The sequence below is a fragment of the Stegostoma tigrinum genome, chromosome 1, assembly GCF_030684315.1.
Source record: "Stegostoma tigrinum isolate sSteTig4 chromosome 1, sSteTig4.hap1, whole genome shotgun sequence".
NCBI lineage: Eukaryota > Metazoa > Chordata > Chondrichthyes > Orectolobiformes > Stegostomatidae > Stegostoma > Stegostoma tigrinum.
In genome coordinates, this window is record NC_081354.1 from 89195293 (window position 1) to 89218819 (window position 23527).

The 23527-nt window shown below is 42.9% G+C and overlaps 1 protein-coding gene across 1 annotated transcript; it reads left to right on the forward strand.

Moving 5' to 3' along the window:
* Positions 1-331: 331 nt before the first annotated feature.
* On the forward strand, positions 332-11006 carry smim20 (small integral membrane protein 20). Its single transcript, XM_048546612.2, has 3 exons — positions 332-505; positions 7414-7470; positions 9994-11006. The coding sequence occupies exons 1-3, from the start codon at positions 397-399 to the stop codon at positions 10029-10031; spliced, it is 204 nt and encodes a 67-aa protein (XP_048402569.1). The 5' UTR covers positions 332-396; the 3' UTR covers positions 10032-11006.
* Positions 11007-23527: the final 12521 nt, after the last annotated feature.

Consider the following 23527-nt stretch of genomic DNA (forward strand, 5'->3'; position numbering starts at 1 on the left):
TACTCCTGCATCCCTGTACTTCAGAACAGTTGACAGTAAAATCTAATTATAATTCCTCAGGAGGAGGAGCCAGGCATTGTTGTTTTCGGTGACTGAGAACTGAACGTATGAAGTATCCACAGCAAGAAATGCTTCATGACATGAAGCCACCGGATGAGAAATTGGCAAACTATTTGAATAAGAGATAGCAACAATCAGAAAGGAAGCAGACTGGGCTCAGCGCGTGCGCAGTGGAGCAGAGTGCGCTAAGATGCCATTCGGTGGGAATTGCCCGTCTCAAAGGTGGCGGCCGCGCACCCGGTCACATGATACTTCGCGCACGCGCGTACCGGGACGGATATAGGAAGCAATTGTCGGGGTGGGAGAGTCGTCCGTTCCGATCCGTCAGCGTGCGCCATGGCTGGGCATGCGCGGGTGGTTTTGTTGTTCGGTGGCTTCGCCGCTCTGCTGGGAGCCGCCTTTTACCCCATCTACTTTCGGCCGCTGATTTACACCGAGCAGTACAGTGAGTGAGAGAAACAATCTGCGGCGGAGGTGGATGGTCGGTGCGGATACGGCTAGTTACCGGCTCTAACTCCCACCCTTTCCTGCTGTGTCCCCCTCCCCTCACCCCCTGTGGATTTGATGATGTTTCATCAGAGTGAGGGTCACGGCCTTAGGACGTGTGGCTGAAAGGGGAGAGTTGCCTTTGATCAGGGTGATGAATCTGTGGAATTCTCGACCACGAAGCCAGGTCACTGAAGATAATAAAATGTGAGGCTGGATGAACACAGCAGGCCAAGCAGCATCTCAGGAGCACAAAAGCTGACGTTTCGGGCCTAGACCCTTCATCAGAGAGGGGGATGGGGAGAGGGAGCTGGAATAAATAGGGAGAGAGGGGGAGGCGGACCGAAGATGGAGAGAAAAGAAGATAGGTGGAGAGGAGAGTATAGGTAGGGAGAAGATAGGTCAAGGAGGTGGGATAAGGTTAGTAGGTAGGAAGTGGAGGTGCGGCTTGGGGTGGGAGGAAGGGATGGGTGAGAGGAAGAACAGGTTAGGGAAGCAGAGACAGGCTGGGCTGGTTTTGGGATGCAGTGGGTGGGGGGAAGAGCTGGGCTGGTTGTGTGGTGCAGTGGGGGGAGGGGAAGAATTGGGCTGGTTTTGGGATGCGGTTGGCGAAGGGGAGATTTTGAAGCTGGTGAAGTCCACATTGGTACCATTAGGCTGCAGGGTTCCCAAGCGGAATATGAGTTGCTGTTCCTGCAACCTTCGGGTGGCATCATTGTGGCACTGCAGGAGGCCCATGATGGACGTGCCATCTAAGGAATGGGAGGGGGAGTTAAAATGATTCGTGACTGGGAGGTGCAGTTGTTTATTGCGAACCGAGCGGAGGTGTTCTGCAAAGTGGTCCCCAAGCCTTCGCTTGGTTTCCCCAATGTAGAGGAAGCCACACCGGGTATAATGGATACAGTATACCACATTGGCAGATGTGCAGGTGAACCTTTGCTTAATATGGGAAGTTATCTTGGGGCCTTGAATGGGGGTGAGGGAGGAGGTGTCGGGGCAGGTGTAGCACTTCCTGTGGTTGCAACTGAAGGTGCTGGGTGTGGTGGGGTTGGAGGGCAGTGTGGAGCAAACAAGGGAGTCATGAAGTGATTGGTCTCTCCGGAAGGCAGACGAGGGTGGGAATGGAAAAATGTCTTGGGTGGTGGGGTCAGATTGTAGATGGCGGAAGTGTCGGAGGATGATGCGTTGTATCCAGAGGTTGGTGGGGTGGTGTGTGAGAACAAGGGGGATCCTCTTGGGCGGTTGTGGCGGGGGTGGGGTGTGAGGGATGTGTTGCGGGAGACGTGGTCAAGGGTGTTCTCGACCACTGTGGGTGGAAAGTTGCGGTCCTTGAAGAACTTGGACATCTGGGATGTGTGGGAGTGGAATGCCTCATCCTGGAAGCAGATGCGGCGGAGGCAGAAGAATTGGGAATCGGGGATGGAATTTTTGCAGGAGGGTGGGTGGGAGGAGGTGTATTCTCGGTAGCTGTGGGAGTCAGTAGGCTTGAAATGGACATCGGTTACAAGCTGGTTGCCTGAGATGGAGACTGAGAGATCCAGGAAGGTGAGGGATGTGTTGGAGATGGCCCAGGTGAACTTGAGTTTGGGGTGGAAGGTGTTGGTGAAGTGGATGAACTGTTCGAGCCCCTTTGGGGAGCAACAGGCAGCGCCGATGCAGTCGTCAATGTAACGGAGGAAGAGGTGGGGTTTGGGGCCTGTGTAGGTGTGGAAGAGGGAATGTTCCACGTAACCTACAAAGAGGCAGGCATAGCTGGGGCCCATGCGGGTGCCCATGGCCACCCCCTTTGTCTGTAGTAAGTGGGAGGAAACAAAAGAGAAGTTGTTGAGGGTGAGGACGAGTTCGGCTAGGCGGATGAGGGTGTAAGTGGAGGGGGACTGGTTGGGCCTTGAGGCCATCTGCATGCGGAATACAGGTGTATAGGGACTGGACGACCATGGTGAAAATGAGGTGTTGGGGGCCAGGGAATTGGAAGTTCTGGAGGAGGTGGAGGGCGTGGGTGGTGTCACGGACGTAGGTAGGGAGTTCTGGGACCAAAGGGGAGAAAATGGAGTCCAGATAGGTGGAGATGAGTTCGGTGGGGCAGAAACAGGCTGAGACAATGGGTCGACCAGGGCAGGCAGGTTTGTGGATTTTGGGAAGGAGGTAGAAACGGGCCGTGCGGGGTTGGGCAATAATAAGGTTGGAGACTGTGGGTGGGAGGTCCCCTGAGATGATGAGGTCATGAATGGTGTTGGAGATGATGGTTTGGTGCTCTGTGGTGGGGGGGGGTGGGTGGGTTCATGATCAAGGGGGCGGTAGGAGGTGGTGTCGGAGAGGTGGCGTTTGGTCTCGGCAATGTAGAGGTCAGTGCGCCATACTACCACTGCACCACCTTTGTCTGCAGGTTTGATGGTGAGGTTGGGGTTGGAGTGGAGGGAGCAGAGGGCTGCCCGTTCTGCGGGGGAGAGGTTGGAGTGGGTGAGAGGGGTGGAGAGGTTGAGGCGGCTAATGTCTCGGCGGCAGTTGGAGATGAAGAGGTCGAGGGAGGGTAGGAGGCCTGGGGGTGGTGTCCAGGAGGAGGACTTGTGTTGGAGGTGGGTGAAGGGGTCAGTGGCGGGAGGGTTGGGCTGCTGGTTGAAGAAGTAAGCGTGGAGGCGAAGAGCAGTTTTTCCGCCGCCTTTGTCCAAACGTGACTGGTATTCGTTCATGTGTGGTTGTTGGGGGACAAAGGTGAGCCCCTTGCTTAGGACTGACCGTTCGTCCTCAGTCAGTGGGAGGTCTGGGCAGATGGTGAAGATTCAGCAGGGCTCAGTGTGGCTGTCCTCTCTGGGGTTGCTGGCTATGGAGGTTGTGGGCGGAGCGATGAGGTTGTTGGCCGTGGGCGGGGTTCCGTCGGTGTCGGCCGTGGGTGGGGTATTAATGTATGTTAAAGAGAAATACACTTCTAAAGGCTAGCAGTACCAGGGTGTTGAAATGGGGGGGAGTCATCAGTGATTTTGTTGAATGGTGGACTGAGCTCCAATGGGACGAATGCCTGTTTTTGCTCCTATTCATCATGTTTCTCTCGCATCCACAACCTCCCATTCACATGCTGTCCGGTTCATTGTTCGTGCACTGTTGGTGGGTCAAAATGCTGGACTTCCCTCCGCCACGGCACTGTGGATGTACCTACATAGGGACTCTGGCAGTTTGAGAAAATGGCTTCCCCCCCTGTCTTGTCCAAGTTAGTAAGAGATGGGCAATAAATGCTGACTTTGCCAATGCCAATCGCATTCTAAGAAAAAAATTACTAAAATGCACAGGTCAATGTCAACGACACTGAAAATACAGTCAAATTAGTCAACTTGATCTTGACAAATCCACGCATGCTTCCTTTTATAAGGGTCATGTAGCACAGAAATAGACCATTTGGTCCAATCAGTCCATGCCGAACTAAACTAGTCCCACCTGTCTGCTCCTGGCCTCCACACTTGGAGTATTGCGTACAGTTCTGGTCACCGCATTTATAGGAAGGATGTGGAAGCATTGGAAAGGGTGCAAAGGTGATATACCAGGATGTTGTGTGGTGTGGAGGGAAGGTCTTATGAGGAAAGGCTGAGGGACTTGATGCTGTTTTTGTTGGAGAGAAGAAGGTGGAGACGTGACTTAATAGAGAGATACAGGATGATTGGGGTATTAGGTAGGGTGGACAGTGAGAGTCTTTTTGCTTGTATGGTGATGGCTAGCATGAGGGGACGTAGCTTTAAATTAAGGATGATAGATATAGGACATATGTCAGAGGTAGGTTCTTTACTCGGAGTAGTAAGGGCATGGAATGCCGTGCCTGCAACAGTCGTAGATTCACCAACTTTAAGGGCATTTAAATGGTCATTGGATAAACATATGGATGATAATGGAATAGTGTAGCTTAGATGGGCTAATGTTCTATGTTTTATATCCTGCCAAACTTTTCTGATTTATGTACTTGTACAATTACACTGTTTAAAAGACATGCTTCAACAAATTCCTCAGGAAATTTATTGCACATGTGAGCCAACCTCTGTGTAGTTCATGATTATCCAAGTCATCGGTCATTTTCACCTACATCATATTTAAATTGTTCACTGGCATTGATGTTAAACTGACTGACGAGCATATATTTGCCAGATTCATTGTTCCTTTTGTTTTTGCAAAAGTGACTAGTATGTACAGATGTCTGTTTCTCAGGCATTGTCACTTAACTTAAGAGTGACAAGATTGTCGCTGACTCTTCAAACTAATCTCGCATGAAATCAGATTAGCAGATATGTTTTCCACTGGTTACTGAAGTGTTTAAAAATTATTGGTGACTATATAAAGCGAGCGAAGCTATTATGTAAAAACTGAAAGAACTGTGGCTGCTGTGTAAATCAAGAACAAAAACAAAGTTGCTGGAAAAGTTCAGCAGGTCTGGCAGTATCTGTGAAGAAAAAAAATCAGAGTTAATGTTTCAGGTCCAATGACCTGACTGTTATGATTCCTTCCAATCACAATTTTATTCAGTTCAAATAAAATTTGTTATTTTTAATATCAAATTACTCGTTTCTGAATATTTAACTTCATTGCAAGCCCCACAGTTAGGCGAACAGAAGCAACTTATTTTTCTATCGTGGGCACCATGGGCAAAGCCATTATTTCATATTGCAAACTGTTCTTGATTAGATGACAGTGATCTGCCATCTTGAAATACTGCAGCCTTTGGGGCAGGGATGCACATACAAAGCTATCACGAAGGGCTTTTCTAGGTTTTAATCCAGTGACAAAGCGGTGTGACACAGTTGCAAGTCAGGATAGTGTTCCTTAAGGGGAACTGGCAAATGACATGATCCCGTTCATCTCAGCCCTTGTTCTGTGCATATAGGCCATTGATTGGGAAGGTGCTGATGAAGGCGTCTGTGTGATTTGCTGCAGTGCATCTTACCAATGGTACACAGAGCTGGCATTGTGTAATGTTAGTGAAAGGAGTGACTGTACTGGATGGCCTGTCAGTAAAGCAGACTGCTTTGTCTTGGATGATGTAAAGCATTTTGCATGTTGGTGGGGCTGTAACCATTCCATCACACTCCTGACTTGTAGATTGTGGACAGGCTTTGAGCAGGTATGGGGAAAAACTCCATGCAGAATTTCCTGCCTGTGATGTGCTGTTGAGGATATTTTCTTAGGAGTGTTCAGAGAAGTTATGACACACTTCTGGAGCAAGTAGTTAGTAAATCTTGGCTCTTGGTTCAAAGGTGAGTACACTAGCAATGTGCACAAGACTCTGAAATAGTAAGTGTTTCATCCTAGATGATCTTGAACCACCAACCTTCCAGCCAAAGTCACTGACCAGTTGCGTCACAGAGACCAATACTGATCTAATCTTACAGCCATAGTAGTTGTTATAGCTGCTGCAGTTCAGTTTATGGTCAATGGTAACCCCCAGGGTGTTATTAATGGGGGATTCAGTCATGATAATGCCATGCTGTGTCAAGGAGAGATGGTTAGATTTTCTCTAGTTGGAGATGATTATTGCCTGGCATCTATGTAATACAAATGTTGCTTGCCGCTTGTCTACTCACGCCTGAATGTGGTCTGGATCTTGCTGCTTTCACTCATGGTTTGCTTCAGTAACTGAGGTATGGCAAATGGTGCTAAATGTTGTGGAAATCTCACTCCCAATCCCTCTGAATCCTTGTGATGGATGAAGCAGCTGAAGGCAGCTTGACCTAGAACACTACACTGAGGAACTCCTGCAGTGAAGTCCTTTTGAGTGAGATGATTGGCCTCAAGCCACAACCACCTTCCTTTGTAATAGTGTACGCAAGCTGGTGTAGAATTTTCCCTTAACTTCCTATTGACTCTAATTTTGCTGGAGCTCCATGATGTCAAATTCTGTTGAATACATCTTGATGTTGAGGGCAATCACTTTTCCTGGATTATTTTGTCCTGTTTTTGTGGACAGAACAATCTGCTAATTTTCTACATTGTTGAGTAAATGACAGCATTTACTATACTTGAACAGGTTAGCTGTTTGGTGCTGTTGTTAGAATATTAGTAGAGTCCATAGCATTTGTAGTAGCAAGTTCCTTCAGCTATTTGTTTTTTGATTTCATGTGTACTGAATTGATTGGCTCATCCTGAGGTGCCCAGCATCATAGATGCCAATGATGGATTGGCACTTTTGGCTGAAAATGATCATTTCCTGATGCCATGCAACATCAATATTAAGGACTCCAGTTTTATGTTTCCCAACCCTATACCATGTGGTCTCCACATTTGGTGGGTCAGTTTGTTGATAGGGCATACTCTGGAATGGTGATGATGGAATCTAGGACTTCCTCTGTGAGTATGATCCCATGAGTTTGACTGGCTCGCAGTCAGGCTGTCACTTGATTTCGTCTTTGGGGCAGCTGTATTAATTTTGACAACTCCTTTAGCTTTTGGTAAGCAGAACTTTGCAGGGTGAACAGGTTTGTCATTGTCACCCCAGTGCCTAGGTCGATGGTTGGTTGTCTATTCAATTTTCTTCAGCTTGTGGTGGTTAGATACAACTAATTGACTTGCCCAGCCTGTTGAGAGCACATTTAAGAGTGAACCACATTGTTGTGTGCCTGGAATCACATGTCGGCCAGGTTTCCTTCCTAAAGAAACATTGGTGAACTAGATGGGCTGCTTTTGACAATGGTCATCTTGAAACTAGTTTTTAATTTTATATCTATTGACTGAATTCGAAGTGTAGCATTTGCACCAGTGGGATTCAGTTCCATGTCACCACAATATTCGTCTGGCGTCTGGGTTTTGAGTTCAACGACATTAGCACCACCTCCCTTGGGATCAATGTTATGCTGGAATGAATGCAAATTAATTACTTGACTGCTTTTTAAACAGGGCAGGAGCAAAAGGTGAACCGAACTGGAATAAAGCAGGAGGAAATTCAGCCTGGAGGTAAGTATATAGAGGCACTGTATGTTCTCTGCCACAGAAAGTGGTTGAGGCCAAAACGTTGAATGTTATCAAGAAGGACTTTGATATTTTAGCCCTGAGATTTATCTCTTAGTGCCTGGTGAGAAAACAGGTTATGGAGTTAGAGAATAAGCCAAGATCATATTGAATGGTGGAACAGGCTCAAAGGGTCAAATTACCTCCTGCTGTTGGGCTGAAGGGCCTGTTCCCACACTGTAGGGAATCTAATCTAATCTGATCTTATTTTCTGCATGTCTGTATTTATCATAGGAGAATAAAATGCAGACACCTTATTTAAAATTCTGTTTACTTTAATATAAAACAAATCATTTATTAACCTCAGTCTTGAGGTTAGACAGTGTATATACTCTCAGACCACATAATCTTCATATTGTCTTGTGTTTTTCTTTGTCTAATAACCATCAAGGGCAGCACGGTGGTTCAGTGGTGAGCACTGCTGCCTCACAGCGCTCGGGACCCGGGTTCAATTCCATTGTCAGGCAACAGTCTGTGTGGAGTTTGTGCATTCTCCCTGTGGTTCTCTGATTTCCTCGCACAGTCCAAAGATGTGCAGGTCAGATGGATTGGCCAAGCTAAACTGCCCATGGTGCCCAGGGATGTTTAGGTTAGGCGGATTAGACATGGGAAAACGCAGGGGTAGGGGAATAGGTCTGGGTGGGCTGCTCTTTGCAGGGACACTGTGGACTTGTCGGGCTGAATGGTCTGTTTGCACACTGTAGGGATTCTATTAAAAAAAGTAAAAATTCAGTAAACAAAATTAACCTATAGGATTGTTTACATTTGTGTTTAAGATGTGATTGATGAGTCTGTTGCTTGGACACATATTCTGCAAATTTAACTCCGATAGCATTGCATCATTTTGATGCAGTTAACAGAATCAGTTTAGTTTTATTTCTGTAATTCAGAGCATGTAGGTATTGCTTGTAATAAATGCAAATAGAGGCTCCTCTTATTTGCTTAATTCTGCCATCACTAATCATTATGGGATGTGACAGGACTCTAGAGCGTTGGCCTGATTCACTGGTTGTAGGATTGCTTAACTTTATTAAAAATATTGCTGCTGCTTTTAAACAGACATGTGGACTTGTCATAGATTGCCAGGGTGACATGCATTTTTAAGCTAGACCTGGTGCTACTCCTGGATGCTTTTGTTCATCCCTCACAATCAGATTTTGTCACCTGCCTGATGGCAATAGCAGTGTGGGAATATGCTGGATCAGAGTCGATACTTCCACAACACATTTCCTATATTGCGTTATGGGTGCCATTTTTGAGCTGCTAGAGTTGTTTTATAAGATCATAAAAAATAGGAACAGGAGGAGGCCATTTGATGTCTCAAGCCTGTTCCACCATTCAACAGAATCATGGCTGATCTAACATTCCTCATCTACTTTCCTACCCTTTTCCTGTAATCCTTGATTTCCCCCATACATCTGCCTTATATATACATAAGGACTCTGCCCTTGCAGCTCCTTGTTACAAGTTGTTCCAAAGACCCTCAACCTCTAAGAGAAGGAATTCCTTCTCACCTCAGGCTTAAATTGGCACCTCTTCATTCTGATACAATGCCTTCCCATGAGGGGAAAACATTCCCATAGCATTTATCCTATCAAGCTGCTTAAGAATCTTATTTGTTTCAATGAGACCACCTCTTATTCTTCTAAATTCCAGTGAGTAGAGTCTCCTGTTTAATCTTTTATAAGACAGTGTCTCAATTCTGGGGATCATCCAAGTGAACCTTGTTTGGACTGCTTCCAATGAAATAATATTTTTGCTTTTGTTAGGAGAGCAGAATTGCTCAAAGTACTCGATGTAGTCTTACCAGCACCTTGTAAAGTTGCAGTAAGACATCCCTATTCTTATACTCCAACCCCCTAGAAGTAAGTTCCAAATTTATCTTATTTAGCTGTGCTAATACCACACAATAGAATGTCTCATCAGAATGAAAATATGACTGTCTCCTAAAAGACATTGTGGTAGTTTTTCTGCTAACGCTTTCATACAGAAACGTAGTTAGGATCAGGAGTAGACTATTTGGCTGTGCCCCTGGATCTACCCATAGATTGTACTAGAAGAATCTGGATTATTGACATATGTTGTGAGATCCTAGTGAGGACACAGATGTGTCTCTGCTGTGTCTGGGACCGAGATGATTGATGTCAGTTTTATCATTTCTTATTGATAGCCGTTTGATCTAATTGAGTAAATCTAGATGTCAGGATATATTGTAATTGAGACGTTAGGATGGATACTAGTCCAGTAACATTACCAGAATGTTAGCAAATCCATGACTCATTCTTGGCAAATAGTACCTTGGCTCTGTTCAAGTAAAATTTCACTTGACTGCAAATGTTTAGTTTTAATTTTATTCACTGTTTACAGTTGTTTTTTATTTTAATTGTGCCGGTTTTCCTAAATGTGAGTACATTGAATGTGTCGTCTCATCCATTAATATCCCCACACTGTTGAACTTTTTGTCTATAGGAATGAAAGTCTGGTCTGACCCCTTCAATAGGAAGTAACCTCACTATTGACCTTTTGATACATGAAGAATTCTTCAAAGATTGAATATTTCATGCAATTATGTCACCGTGATATGGAGAAAGAATTCTAATATGCTGTGCTCATACTTCATTTAATTTATTCAAGATAACACTTACACTGTTTGAAATGTCTCTTTTTGCATTTAAATTCTCCAATTGTTAATGTTCTCCTGTATAATGTTGCCACAACTAAAATAGATATTTTTTTGAACTGCAATTTTGTGATTTTATTCAAGTTCAAACTATATCGTTAACACATTTATGAAGCATAATGTTAAATCTACAAGGAAAACAACATTGTTAAGCCTTATACCAAATAACACCATAACTTTAAGGCTGTAAGGATTAGTGAAATGTTCAACCTGTGGCTCCAGATATTCCAATGAAAGACATGAATAATGTGTGTAAATCAGTTGTTAAATTCTCATCTCAGAAACCTGGAGAAACAACAGTCCCTAAAGTTTCATAATTATACAGATTTACTTTGTTTTTATAAAAAAAAACTGAATAATTAAAATAACCTGAAGTAAGTCTTGTGGACATTCTACTTAAATAAGAAAGTATGTTACAGGGTAAAGTTTTGCAGTGCAGTAGGACACAGTCTGTAAAGTTGTGAAGTTTCCATATTTTCTAGTGCATCATAGGTGGAAAAATGTTGAGTGAAAAGCTGCTGAATTTCCAAGGATATGTGCAGTCCTTTCAATATGTATTTTCTACTTATATACTACTTAAAATGTGTGTTTTATCTAATGAATAAATGCTGTGAAGCATTTCATGGAATTAAAAAAATGATAGTTGTGCTCACCTGATTATTTGTTAGAGAATGTATACAGCATGTGATTCAATCATTTTATTCACAAATGTTCAAACTTGGGTTTGAAAGAACAGTATAGAGTTAAACTGCACTGCATACAAGAAAAAAAAGTCTTGCAATTTGAGCACTAAGGTGGCAAGTTTCAGGAACTGTGATAATGGGAACTGCAGATGCTGGAGAATCCAAGATAATAAAATGTGAGGCTGGATGAACACAGCAGGCCCAGCAGCATCTCAGGAGCACAAAAGCTGACGTTTTGGGCCTAGACCCTTCATCAGAGAGGGGGATGGGGAGAGGGAACTGGAATAAATAGGGAGAGAGGGGGAGGTGGACCAAAGGTGGAGAGGAGAGTATAGGTGGGGAGGTAGGGAAGACAGACAGGTCAAGGAGGTGGGATGAGTTTAGTAGGTAGGAGATGGAGGTGTGGCTTGGAGTGGGAGGAAGGGATGGGTGAGAGGAAGAACAGGTTAGGGAGGTGGAGGCAGAGACAGGCTGGACTGCTTTTGGGATGCAGTGGTTGGAGGGAACGAACTGGACTGGTCTTGAGATGTGGTGGGGGAAGGGGAGATTTTGAAGCTGGTGAAGTCCACATTGATACCATTGGGCTGCAGAGTTCCCAAGCGGAATATGAGTTGCTGTTCCAGCAACCTTCGGGTGGCATCATTGTGGCACTGCAGGAGGCCCATGATGGACATGTCATCTAAAGAATGGGAGGGGGAGTGGAAATAGTTTGTGACTGGGAGGTGCAGTTGTTTATTGCGAACTGAGCGGAGGTGTTCTGCAAAGCGGTGCCCAAGCCTCTGCTTGGTTTCCCCAATGCAGCGGAAGCCACACCGGGTACAATGGATACAGTATACCACATTGGCAGATGTGCAGGTGAACCTCTGCTTAATATGGAAAGTCATCTTGGGGCCTGGAATAGGGGTGAGGAAGGAGGTGTGGGGGCAAGTGTAGCATTTCCTGCGGTTGCAGGGGAAGGTGCCGGGTGTGGTGAGGTTGGAGGGCAGTGTGGAGCGAACAAGGGAGTCACGGAGAGAGTGGTCTCTGGAAAGCAGACGTGGGTGGGGATGGAAAAATGTCTTGGGTGGTGGGGTCGGATTGTAGACGCCCTCTCAATCATGACCCCACCCCCGAGCACCAAACCATTATCTCCAACACCATTCATGACCTCATCACCTCAGGTGACCTCCCACCCACAGCCTCCAACCTCATTGTTCCCCAACCCCGCACGGCCCGTTTCTATCTCCTTCCCAAAATCCACAAACCTGCCTGCCCTGGTCAACCCATTGTCTCAGCCTGTTCCTGCCCCACCGAACTCCTCTCCACCTATCTGGACTCCATTTTCTCCCCTTTGGCCCAGAAACTCCCTACCTACATCCGCAACCCCACCCACGCCCTCCACCTCCTCCAGAGCTTCCAATTCCCTGGCCTCCAACACCTCATTTTCACCATGGACGTCCAGTCCCTATACACCTGTATTCCGCATGCAGATGGCCTCAAGGCTCTCCGCTTCTTCCTGTCCCACAGGCCCGACCAGTCCCCCTCCACTGACACCCTCATCTGCTTAGCCGAACTCGTCCTCACCCTCAACAACTTCTCTTTCGATTCCTCCCACTTCCTACAGACAAAGGGGGTGGCCATGGGCACCCGCATGGGCCTCAGCTATGCCTGCCTCTTTGTAGGTTACGTGGAACAGTCCCTCTTCCACACCTACACAGGCCCCAAACCCCACCACTTCCTCCGTTACATTGACTGTATCAGCGCTGCCTCTTGCTCCCCAGAGGAGCTTGAACAGTTCATCCACTTCACCAACACCTTCCACCCCAACCTTCAGTTCACCTGGGCCATCTCCAGCACATCCCTCCCCTTCCTGGACCTCTTAGTCTCCATCTCAGGCAACCAGCTTGAAACTGATGTCCATTTCAAGCCCACCGACTCCCACAGCTACCTAGAATACACCTCCTCCCACCCACCGTCCTGCAAAAATTCCATCCCCTATTCCCAATTCCTCCGCCTTTTGCTGCATCTGCTCCCACGATGAGGCATTCCACTCCCGCACATCCCAGATGTCCAAGTTCTTCAAGGACCTCAACTTTCCCTCCACAGTGGTCGAGAACGCCCTTGACCGCATTACCCGCAACACATCCCTTACCACTCCGCCCCTGCCACAACTGCCCAAAGAGGATCCCCCTCGATCTCTCACACCATCCCTCCAACCTCCGGATACAACGCGTCATCCTCTGACACTTCTGCCATCTACAATCCGACCCCACCACCCAAGACATTTTTCCATCCCCACCCTTGTCTGCTTTCTGGAGAGACCACTCTCTCCGTGACTCCCTTGTTCACTCCACACTGCCCTCCAACCCCACCACACCTGGCACCTTCCCCTGCAACCGCAGGAAATGCTACACTTGCCCCCACACCTCCTCCCTCACCCCTATACCAGGCCCCAAGATGACTTTCCATATTGGCAGATGTGCAGGTGAACCTCTGCTTAATGTGGTATACTGTATCCATTGTACCCAGTGTGGCTTCCTCTACATTGGGGAAACCAAGCAGAGGCTTGGGGACCGCTTTGCAGAACACCTCCGCTCGGTTCGCAATAAACAACTGCACCTCCCAGTGGCAAACCATTTCCACTTCCCCTCCCATTCCTTAGATGACATATCCAGCATGGGCCTCCTGCAGTGCCACAATGATGCCACCTGAAGGTTGCAGGAACAGCAACTCATATTCCGCTTGGGTACCCTGCAGCCCAATGGTATCAATGTGGACCACCAGCTTCAAAATCTCCCCTCCACCCACTGCATCCCAAAACCAGTCCAGCCTGTCTCTGCCTCCCTAACCTGTTCTTCCTCTCACCCATCCCTTCCTCCCACCCCAAGCCACATCTCCATCTCCTACCTACTAACCTCATCCCACCTCCTTGACCTGTCTGTCTTACCTGGACTGACCTATCCCCTCCCTACCTCCCCACCTGTACTCTCCTCTCCAACTATCTTCTTTTCTCTCCATCTTCGGTCCGCCTCCCCCTTTCTCCCTATTTATTCCAGAACCCTCACCTCATGCCCCTCTCTGATGAAGAGTCTTGGCCTGAAACGTCAGCTTTTGTGCTCATGAGATGCTGCTGGGCCTGCTGTGTTCATCCAGCCTCACATTTTATTATCTAAGTTTCAGGAACTGCTTGCTGTCATTTGGTGAGTGCAGTAAAAAGTAATCTGTTATTTGAAAATGACTTGTATTTACTTAATCAACAGGAAAGATCAGCAAGAGAGCTTGTACTTCACATCCAAATCCAGGGACTTAGTAGTATTAATCATATATTCATCTGTCTGTACACATACGAGTTTTGTGTCTAATCTCTATTATTCCTTAGTGTTCCGTGTTTGTAAAAGAACGTTGTGTAGCTGAAGTGATCATATTGCATGATTGAAGTTGAACATTGACCAAATGCAAGAAAAATCAACCATAAGCTGAGCTATAGTAGGAAATGTTTTAAAATCAACCAAAAAGTGCCAAAAAAATCACATTTGAGAACTGGATAGTACACTGACCTTTTCATCTCATACATTGGTAGGCTGAGGGGCTTTTATTCTTGCTTTAAAAAGTTCTTTGTGGAACCAATTTGAGCACTCCCAATGGTCTACCTTGTCGACAGAATCATGCAATGTAACATTGTCTCCAAATTGATGGTACAAATCAAGATAAAGGAATATTAGTTCATATATCATTGGACCTTTTTCTTTGATATCCTACCTGTTGATTGAGGAAAGAACACTCGTAGACTTGAAGATGTCATAAAAATTCATCTTTGAGATGAAGGATTGTATCCCCTTACCCTGATAAGAGGCGAAAGATAACATACCTTCAAAGAAAACATGTATTCTGCTGGTTCCCTGATTAATTTTAACCAACACTGCTGATAACCTGTCATTATTGTTGTTGATAGGATTTTTGGTACAGGATGATTAGATACATTTCCTCGTTTTCAACATCTGCAAAGCACTTAAATTGGTTTCAAGATGAAATAGGAAGTCATGAGGTCTTCTGAGGGAGAAATAGCTCATGATTTTACTCATGATTAGCACTATCTTTAGGTTTCTGTCCATTTGTTCTGGATTATCGCATTACGTGTTATTCTGATTGTCTAAACACTTCAATTAAGTCACCTATAATCAAGCTGGAAGGTGTTAAGAAATGGGACAAAAATACCAAACTGGTACACTAGTGGGTGCTATTTTCAGGCTGTAGATAGTCATTAGTCAATTGTCAGGGTAAAGTTCTCATGTGATTTAAGAATTTCAAATGCTTGATGCTGAAACTGGCAATTTGACTTGGACTATGCGATTTCTAGCTGCTAAAGATAAATTGAGACTCTGCAAGTGAAATATGAAATACTGTAATCAGTTATTGAAACTGTAGCATGGCATTCATAAGCAGCTGGAGAAAGTGCTGTCTTTCCTGCTGATAGATTTTATCTTTATGAGAACAAAAGGTTGTCATTAAAGTTGTCGTACAGGTTGGAGCAGAAAATTGCAGATGCACACATAGAACAACTGAGTGGGCAAAATTGAGAAATGGAGATCTGTAGCAAACAAAAATTGCTGGAAAAGCTGAGCAGGTCTGGCAGACCTGAAGGATTATTAAATTATTTTCTAAATATTGAGAAGCTAGATATTGCGCAGAAGCAGTGAAATTTTAGTGTTGGTGTACCAATAGTACTAAAAATGAGTGTACAAATACAAAAATATGCTTAAAAGGGTCAGTGGAATATTAACTTTTATTTCAAGGGTATTGGAATTCAAAGGAATGGAAGTTATGTTACACTTAAAAATTCTGGCTCGGATGCATTTGGAAAACTAATTTCAGCCTGGGTACCAAGCCTCATGTTGTATTGGCCAGATTAATTGGGGAGGGTGTTAAATTAGTAAATTATGAGTACAAGTTACATAAATGAAGCTTGAATTCCCTTGAGTATAGAAGATTAAGGAACAATTTAATTGGGGTATTTTATTATAAGTTTAAAGGACTTGATAGGGTGGAGAGAGAGACAAACTGCTTTCTGGAGAAAGTTGGCAAGGAGGAGCATATCTTATATTTCGAACTGGGCCATCAGAGATTGGAGTCAGGAAATGTGTCTTCACTCAAAGGTTAGCACTGCTGCCTCAAGCACCAGGGGCCAGGGTTTGATTCCAGCCTTGGGCGACTGAGGTGGAGTTTGCACATTCTCCCCGTGTCTGTGTGGGTTTCCTCCCACAGTCCAAAGATGTGCAGTTTAGATGGATTGGCCATGCTAAATTGCCCGTAGTGTTCAGGGAGATGTAGTTTAGATGGGTTATAGGGGGATGGGTCTGGGTGGGTGCTCTGAGGTTCAGTGCGGGCGTGTTGGGCCGAAGGGGATTCTATGATAGTGGATATTTGGAACTCATTTTTCTAAAAAGCTGTTAAGATGAGGTGAATTGAAAGTTAAGTGGAAATTGATGGAAGATAACAAAGTATGGAGCTGGATGAACACAGCAGGCCAAGTAGTATCTCAGGAGCACAAAAGCTGACATTTTGGGCCTAGAAGGGCCTAGGCCCGAAACGTCAGCTTTTGTGCTCCTGAGATGCTGCTTGGCCTGCTGTGTTCATCCAGCTCCACACTTTGTTATCTAGGATTCTCCAGCATCTGAAGTTCCCATTATCACTGGAAATTGATGGACTTTTGTTAGGTAACCCCAAAGTTATGAACTTTGGAACTAATAGAGATGAGGTTGTTCAGCATTGATCTAAATGAGTTGCGGAATTGGGTTGAAATAGTCTATTTTCACTCTTGGGGGCATAGGCTCAAATCTTGCCGCAACAGATGTCAAATTTGAATGAAGTAAACATCTGCAACTAGGAGTCTAATGATGAACATGAATCCATTGTTTATTGTTGGAAAAACCCATCAGTTTCATGAATGTCCTTTAGGGAAGGAAACTGTCATCCTGAAGGAACACCCTGAGGAAGGGTCACCAGACTCGAAACGTTAACTCTGATTTTGTTTTTCACAGATGCTGTCAGAGCTGCTGAGCTTTTCCAGCAACTTCTGTTTTTGTTCCTGTATTTCTGTAATGTTTCAGTGCCCAAATTCTATCATGAAAATAAAAGAAAGTAAAGAAAGCAAATCTAATGATTACTTCAGTATTTATAGTCAAAAGGAAGGAGACATTTATATAACATCAGGGACAGATTTTATATTTCCTTAGTGCCATTGTCAGTGCATTTACATGTGACATATGTGTGTTTTCTTACCCTCAGTGTGATTGCCACAGCATAAATAACTACAGCAGCAAGTTATCGTATGTGTTTTAAGACAAGAGTGGATATTTATTACCATGTGGTTGCCTCAGATGTTTAGAAAATGCATCTTCTAAATCGTTTGATTCATATGCACTAAATTACACACAAAGATTTAATTCAGATGAAGTAAAACATACTGTATAATTGTCCATTTTTGTTCGTGACAGACCTGGCATTTCTTAGATGAATCATTGCTTCAGGTGAAGTGACATTTTGGGTCGGGATCTTTCTTCAGAAATCAACTTTCCTCCTCTGATGATGATGTCTGGCCTGCTGAGTTCCTCCACCTCCATACTGCATTATCTCTGACTCCAGCATCTGCAGCTCTTACTATCTCTGACATGTATCAGTTATGTGGTACTATTTACAACAACTTAAGTAAAAAGGTGAAAGGTAAAAAGAATAAGTCTGAAATGTTTAGCCCATGTCGTTTAATGGAGCTACACCAGTCGACACCTAAGTGGAGCAAGCTATAACAACAGCCCACTCAAAAATAAAATCAGAATCAATATCCTGTGCATTTTTATGTAAAAGTGAAACGTTTTGAGAAAATGCAGATCAGGTCAAATACCATGCAGTACATTAGGTGGTCATTCCCTCTGAATATCATCACAAAATTTTATGAATGGCTCACAATATTCAAATGGCAGGTCACTCAGACATTAGAAAAACACAGGCTAAAGTACAAAAATATATTATTGCGCAGGATTGCTTAAAGACACAGCTAAATTTTGAATACCACAGCATTTATGTCAGGTAGTGTAGAAACCCCAAACATCAGTTAAACTTTCCAAACTTTCTACTTTAATTCTGTTATCAGCTTTCGACGAACAGTTTATCATGGTCTTAGATATCATGTAAGACTCTGACATAAAACCAGCAAAGGGAATTGGTATCTTTAAGCGATGGACGTTTCAAAAGATTTTCTGAGGCAATGCCTTTGGTGGCAATGGTGGTGATGGGAAAGTTAATTGAACTTTTTGTGGGATTTGGATCACCGAGGAAGTACGATCAGATTAAGGTCTACATTGTATGCCAAAGAAATATTGAATTGTTTGAAAATAAAACAATTTATGTCTTTATCTTATCATCCAGAGACCATTATGATGGCATCAAATTGTACAAACCATGATTATAGCTTGATGCCAAGAATGTCACAATGATTGGTTTAAAGAAATTTCCCTGATGCTGTAAGCTGGCAAGAATGCTATTAATACATCGACCTAATTCAGCTAAAAGATTGTGCTTCCAACCTGTATTTCAAAATTCGGAGAAAAAAAATACAAAAATAAGTGAGTTGGCTTGAAAGTCCCTCAACAAACAATTGAAACATATTGAGAGATACTGGACCAAGTCAGTTGCTGATGCTAGTTTGATGATAATATCTGTCTTCGAGAGGGGTTAATGAAGGAGAAAACTAATTGGAGATATATGTGAACTTTATAAACAAGTCCATCATACAGAAGGATTAAATAGTGACTTCTTAATTAAGAAATTTGGTACAGTGAAACAAATGTGTATAGAAGAAATTTAATACTTTTGGAAAATTACCCAGCATGTTCAGGGATATTGCCTTCACCAAAATTGGTGGAACGGCCAGTGGAATTGCCAGTGGAAGTAAAAGAAACTGAAATATTATGGCTTGATCTTCGACTCATAGAATTAGACAGGAAGAAAAATAATCAATCAAACAGGCAGTTAACTTGAAGTTCATTTTTGGATACAATTTTCAAAATTTTAAGATAGCTTAAAAGATAAAAGTAAAAAGGATGATGAAACATTTAGTTCTGCTCATTAAGATAAATGTAATAATGGATTCTGAATCAAAAGAGTATCAAACAGACTACTCAGAAATTGAGTCAGAAACCATGCCTTCATAGAATCTCAACAATGTGGAAAGAAGTCATTTGGCCCATTGAGTCTGCACCAACCCTCAAGAGTTTCTTTTGCGTTTCAGATGGAAACTGATCAAAGCATGTGAGTTTACTAAAAAGCATTTTAAGTGTATTCACAACTAGAGTAGATGAAAAAGCTTAAAAGGTTGAAATTTTGTTGCTGGAGCCAAGGTGATAGTGTTGTTTCCTGTCTCTGGGGAACCATTAAGTGCAAGGTTCACTAAAACCTATCAAATCTAAATTACTCTAAATGATGTAAACTATGTAATGTGTACTCCTGGCAGGAGAAAGAATCAGTGAATGTGTCATGTTAACCTATTTAAATATCTTTCTACAAAGGTGTTCCAGGGTTGTGAATCTGTGAAGACTTTTGTCACAGAGGGCTGTTAAGGATGGATCATTAAGTATATTCAAGGCTGAGCAAGACAGATTTTTAATCAGAAAGGGAATCAGGAGTTCTTGGGAAAAAGCAGGAAAGTCAAGTTCATGATGATCAAATCAGTCTTGATCTCATTGGATGATGGAGCAGACATGATGGACTGAATGCCTCCTCTGCTCCTGTGTCTTATAGTCTGAAGGCCTTTTGGTAACTGAGGTGACACCATAAACATAGTGCAATGATCTCTGTACAAAATAGCATTCCAGGTATCTCAATAAGGTTGAGATGTACATTTTGTGAATAACCTGATTTTTTTCAACCAAGCCACAGAAGTTGAAATAGGATAAATATGCTTGCTTTATGCAATAAATAGACACTTTCTGAATTAGTTTTATGTGGAATATTTTTGACAGTTTCGGGTGCTTGTAGGAAGAATGATACATTTGTGCCTAAATTGTGAAACAATTCAAGTTTCAGATGATAATCTGTGGTTTCTCTTGTATTAGTCAACAATGTCTGGTTTCTTTACACTGTCAAATCTTTTGTGGTCTTTAATGGACTTTCCCTGTTTCTGCAAATTATTCATTACATATAGATGAGTTTGAAGATCAATTAGTGTATTATAATAAGTTTTGAATTTTAGTTCAGATTTTTACCTAATAATGCAGACACAGATAACTGATAGATGTGACTGTTTCATCCACTGAAAAGTTAGTTGCAACCCTTCACTTTATTTTGTGCCCTGTGACAAACAGCAAGGGATTTAGCTGCCCTGACATCACATGGTAAAAGCACAAATCTATACATGCATTGTGGTGTAACATAATTTAGTGGATAAGTGCCATTATCTCACATCAAAACGTTTCAGTGAAGAAAATTCTGTCATCAGAGTGACAACAAACTACTTGCTCCATATATGATGTTATTCGGTCATAAAAGATTAAGGTCACATTCATTTCCATGATTACAATAGATTTCAACATATATGATGATGAAGCAAAATGATTACCCTCTTTTCTCAACTCCAAAAATCATGTTTTTCTGAGGAAGGGTTACCGGACCCAAAATGTTAACTCTGTTTTCTCCTCCACAGATGCTGCCAGACCTGCTGAGCTTTTCCAGCAACTTTGTTTTTGTTCCTGATTTACAGTATCCGCAGTTCTTTTGTTTTTTGTTACGTTTTTGCATATATTTGGCATATAATTTTACACTTATCTAATACCCTTTTCAGCCACAACATGCTGTACTCAGATTAGTGGTCAGCCACAATTCTTCAAGTCATATATGATTTTTTTATTTACTGGTACCTTATAATTAGGAACAAGGAATCATGCAAGCAAAGCATCTGGAATGCCATGAATCTTAGATCTTGGATTGAGTCTAATGATAGCCATAAAAGTGCACTGATTATCGGAAAAGTTCATCTGATTCACTAATGTCCTTCAGGGAAGGAAATCTACCATCTATACACAGCCTGGCCTACATGTGACTCCATGCCTGCAGCAATGTGGTTGATTTTCACTTGCCCTTTGAGCAATTAGGAAGGTACAATAAATACTAACTTAGCCAGTGATGTCCACACCCCCGTGAATGAGTAAAAAAAGCAATGCAAGTTTATATTGTGAAAATGCTCATGAGGTTAAGTTACTCACACAGAGCAGACCCCACATTGTGAACAGCAAAATTACAACCACCCATGTTCGTGGTAGTGTCAGTCAATCAAATGTATGAGCTGACCCCAACTTTTGAAGGGATGTTTTGAAGCTTCAAAGGTTGATTTAAGCACCAATATCTACAGTATTCCACATGGAGGGTTGGTTGGCTCAATGAGCTGGATAACTGGCTTGCAATGAACAGTGATTCCAACAGGAAAGGGTTCAATTTCCTATTACAGGATGAGGTTACCATGAAGGATTTTCCTTCTCAATCTTTCCCCTCACCTGAGGTGTGGTGATCCTCAGGCTAAATCATCAGTTCTCTCTGCCAAATGAGACAGTCCTATGGTTCAGTGAGATTATGGCAACTTGACCTTTACTTTATTCCACATTGTAAGAAGGAAACATTTGCTACACAGTAACAGTGAAAAGACAGCATCCTGCCTTTTTTCTTGTCTTTATGTTTAACATGCAGTATTTCAATAAGGCAGGTGAAACAGGAAACATCCATCAGATGGGATGAACGGTGAAACTGTTACAAGGACAAAACAAGGACATGGATTTTACTTCAATAGATGTTAATAAAAAGGCTTGGAAATGTATTTCCCTAATCTATTATCGCATTATGCCTGGTTAGGTAAGTGCTAGTTAATCTTTATTGAATTTTCAAGTACAAGGAAACAAATTCTCAAAGCTGCCAGCATTATAAATTTGAAGATGATGCAAAACAAAAATTGTCAATAGTGGTGGTTGTAGTAATAAGCTCTAGGATGACATGATAGGCTGGTGAAGTGGGAGAAAGTCAGAAAGTGTGAAGGAGTGTAATTTGACATGACTAATATGGAGAGATTTTATACTACAAATGTCATGGTTTTAGAAACTGTAGCTGAGTATTGAGATATCTTGGTGTCATGTACATAAAGTCTAAAAGGTAGTAGGGCAAGTTGGTGATGTGGTTAGAACAGCATGAGGATTACTTCAGTTTTTAATGTGAGGAATGGCCACTAAAAACAATGGGATCATTCTAGAACTCAGCTGGAGTAACTTGAGGATTTTTGATGGTGTCACTTCAGGAAATATATACAGGCCATGGAAAGTGTAAAGAGGAGATATGGCAGAATGTTACCAAAAATGAGGAAGTTAAGAAGAAGTTGGGAAAGTCTGGACTGTGAATTGTGCACAATAAAAGATTACCTAATAAAAGGCCTGGACATACCAAAAGCTTTTATTAAGGTAAATAACAATGACCTGGCATCATAGATTTAATATCACTGATAAAAGATTTAGAGGATAGATGAGCAGACATATTTCACTGAGGTGTTTGTTGGTATCAGGAATACTTGGTGTGGAGCTGGCTTCTTATAAAGGGAGTTGATCAGGTTCTCTGGGATGATGTTATGGATAAGATGCAGCGATGTTGAAATAGCACAATTGCCCTTTCTAAGATAAAATCAAAAAAGTCCAGATGCTGGAAATCTGAAAAAAAGAACAGACAATGCTGGAGAAATACAGTAGGTCTGGCAGCATCTGTGGGGCAAGAAGCAGAGTTAATATTTTGAGTCCATTATGACTCTTCTTCAGAACAGATCTGAAGCAGAATCAAATCCAACTTGAAATGTTGCTTCTGTTTCTCACTCTGTGGGTGTTGCCAGTTCTGCTGATTTTCTAAATCATTTTCTGTTTCTTTTCTTTATAAAATTAGTACAAGGGACAGGTAATGTTTCTAGCTGTAAGTTTCAATGATTCTAAGAAATTTACCTGAAATAGTTTTCAAGCTGTGTGGCAGGATATGTAAACATTTGGCTGGATATTTGTCAATGTTACACTATCCCTGAAGTTTTAACAATGAGTGTGAACCAGTTATGCTCTCTCTCTCATTACATTTGCCTATGTGACGATAGCACACAAATTTTAAGTGCTGGTTTTGTGTATGGAAATATGATTCAGCATCAGGAGCAACTCATCATTGGTGAAACCTGGCATTATCTCAAAATAAAGCAGTCACACGTGGGCTCAAAAAGAGGTAAGTTCTGCGCCATACCCAACTCCATTGTCTTTAACATGGACTTCAGAGCAGAAAGGTTTGCAAGGCTGTTTTTCAGATTTAAATTCCACTTGTAGATATTTCACATGACATTGATTTCATCTTATTTATGTGTACATGCTGTTATTTTTTGAGTTGAGCTCCACAGAGAACTAAATCTCAAGGCTGGCACATTTGGATGGTTTTAGTGTAGTTTGGGATATTTCCTTTTTTGTGGAAGAAACAGGATTGTGATTTCTTTTCTTCAATTGTTATTGTTAGGTCAGTGTCCAGTGTTGTATCCACCATTGCACGGATACATGGCTGAACTTGCAAGCTCAACTGGTCCACCCTTTTCTGCATTGGAAAGCATATCATACAA

What these genes read in the sequence shown, in the direction of transcription:
- smim20 (XM_048546612.2), top strand. Translation starts at nt 397, where the DNA reads ATGGCTGGGCATGCGCGGGTGGTTTTGTTGTTCGGTGGCTTCGCCGCT. An exon ending in GATTTACACCGAGCAGTACA is followed by an intron (nt 506 to 7,413) that starts GTGAGTGAGAGA and finishes CTTTTTAAACAG; the next exon opens with GGCAGGAGCAAAAGGTGAAC. An exon ending in GGAGGAAATTCAGCCTGGAG is followed by an intron (nt 7,471 to 9,993) that starts GTAAGTATATAG and finishes TTTTGTCTATAG; the next exon opens with GAATGAAAGTCTGGTCTGAC.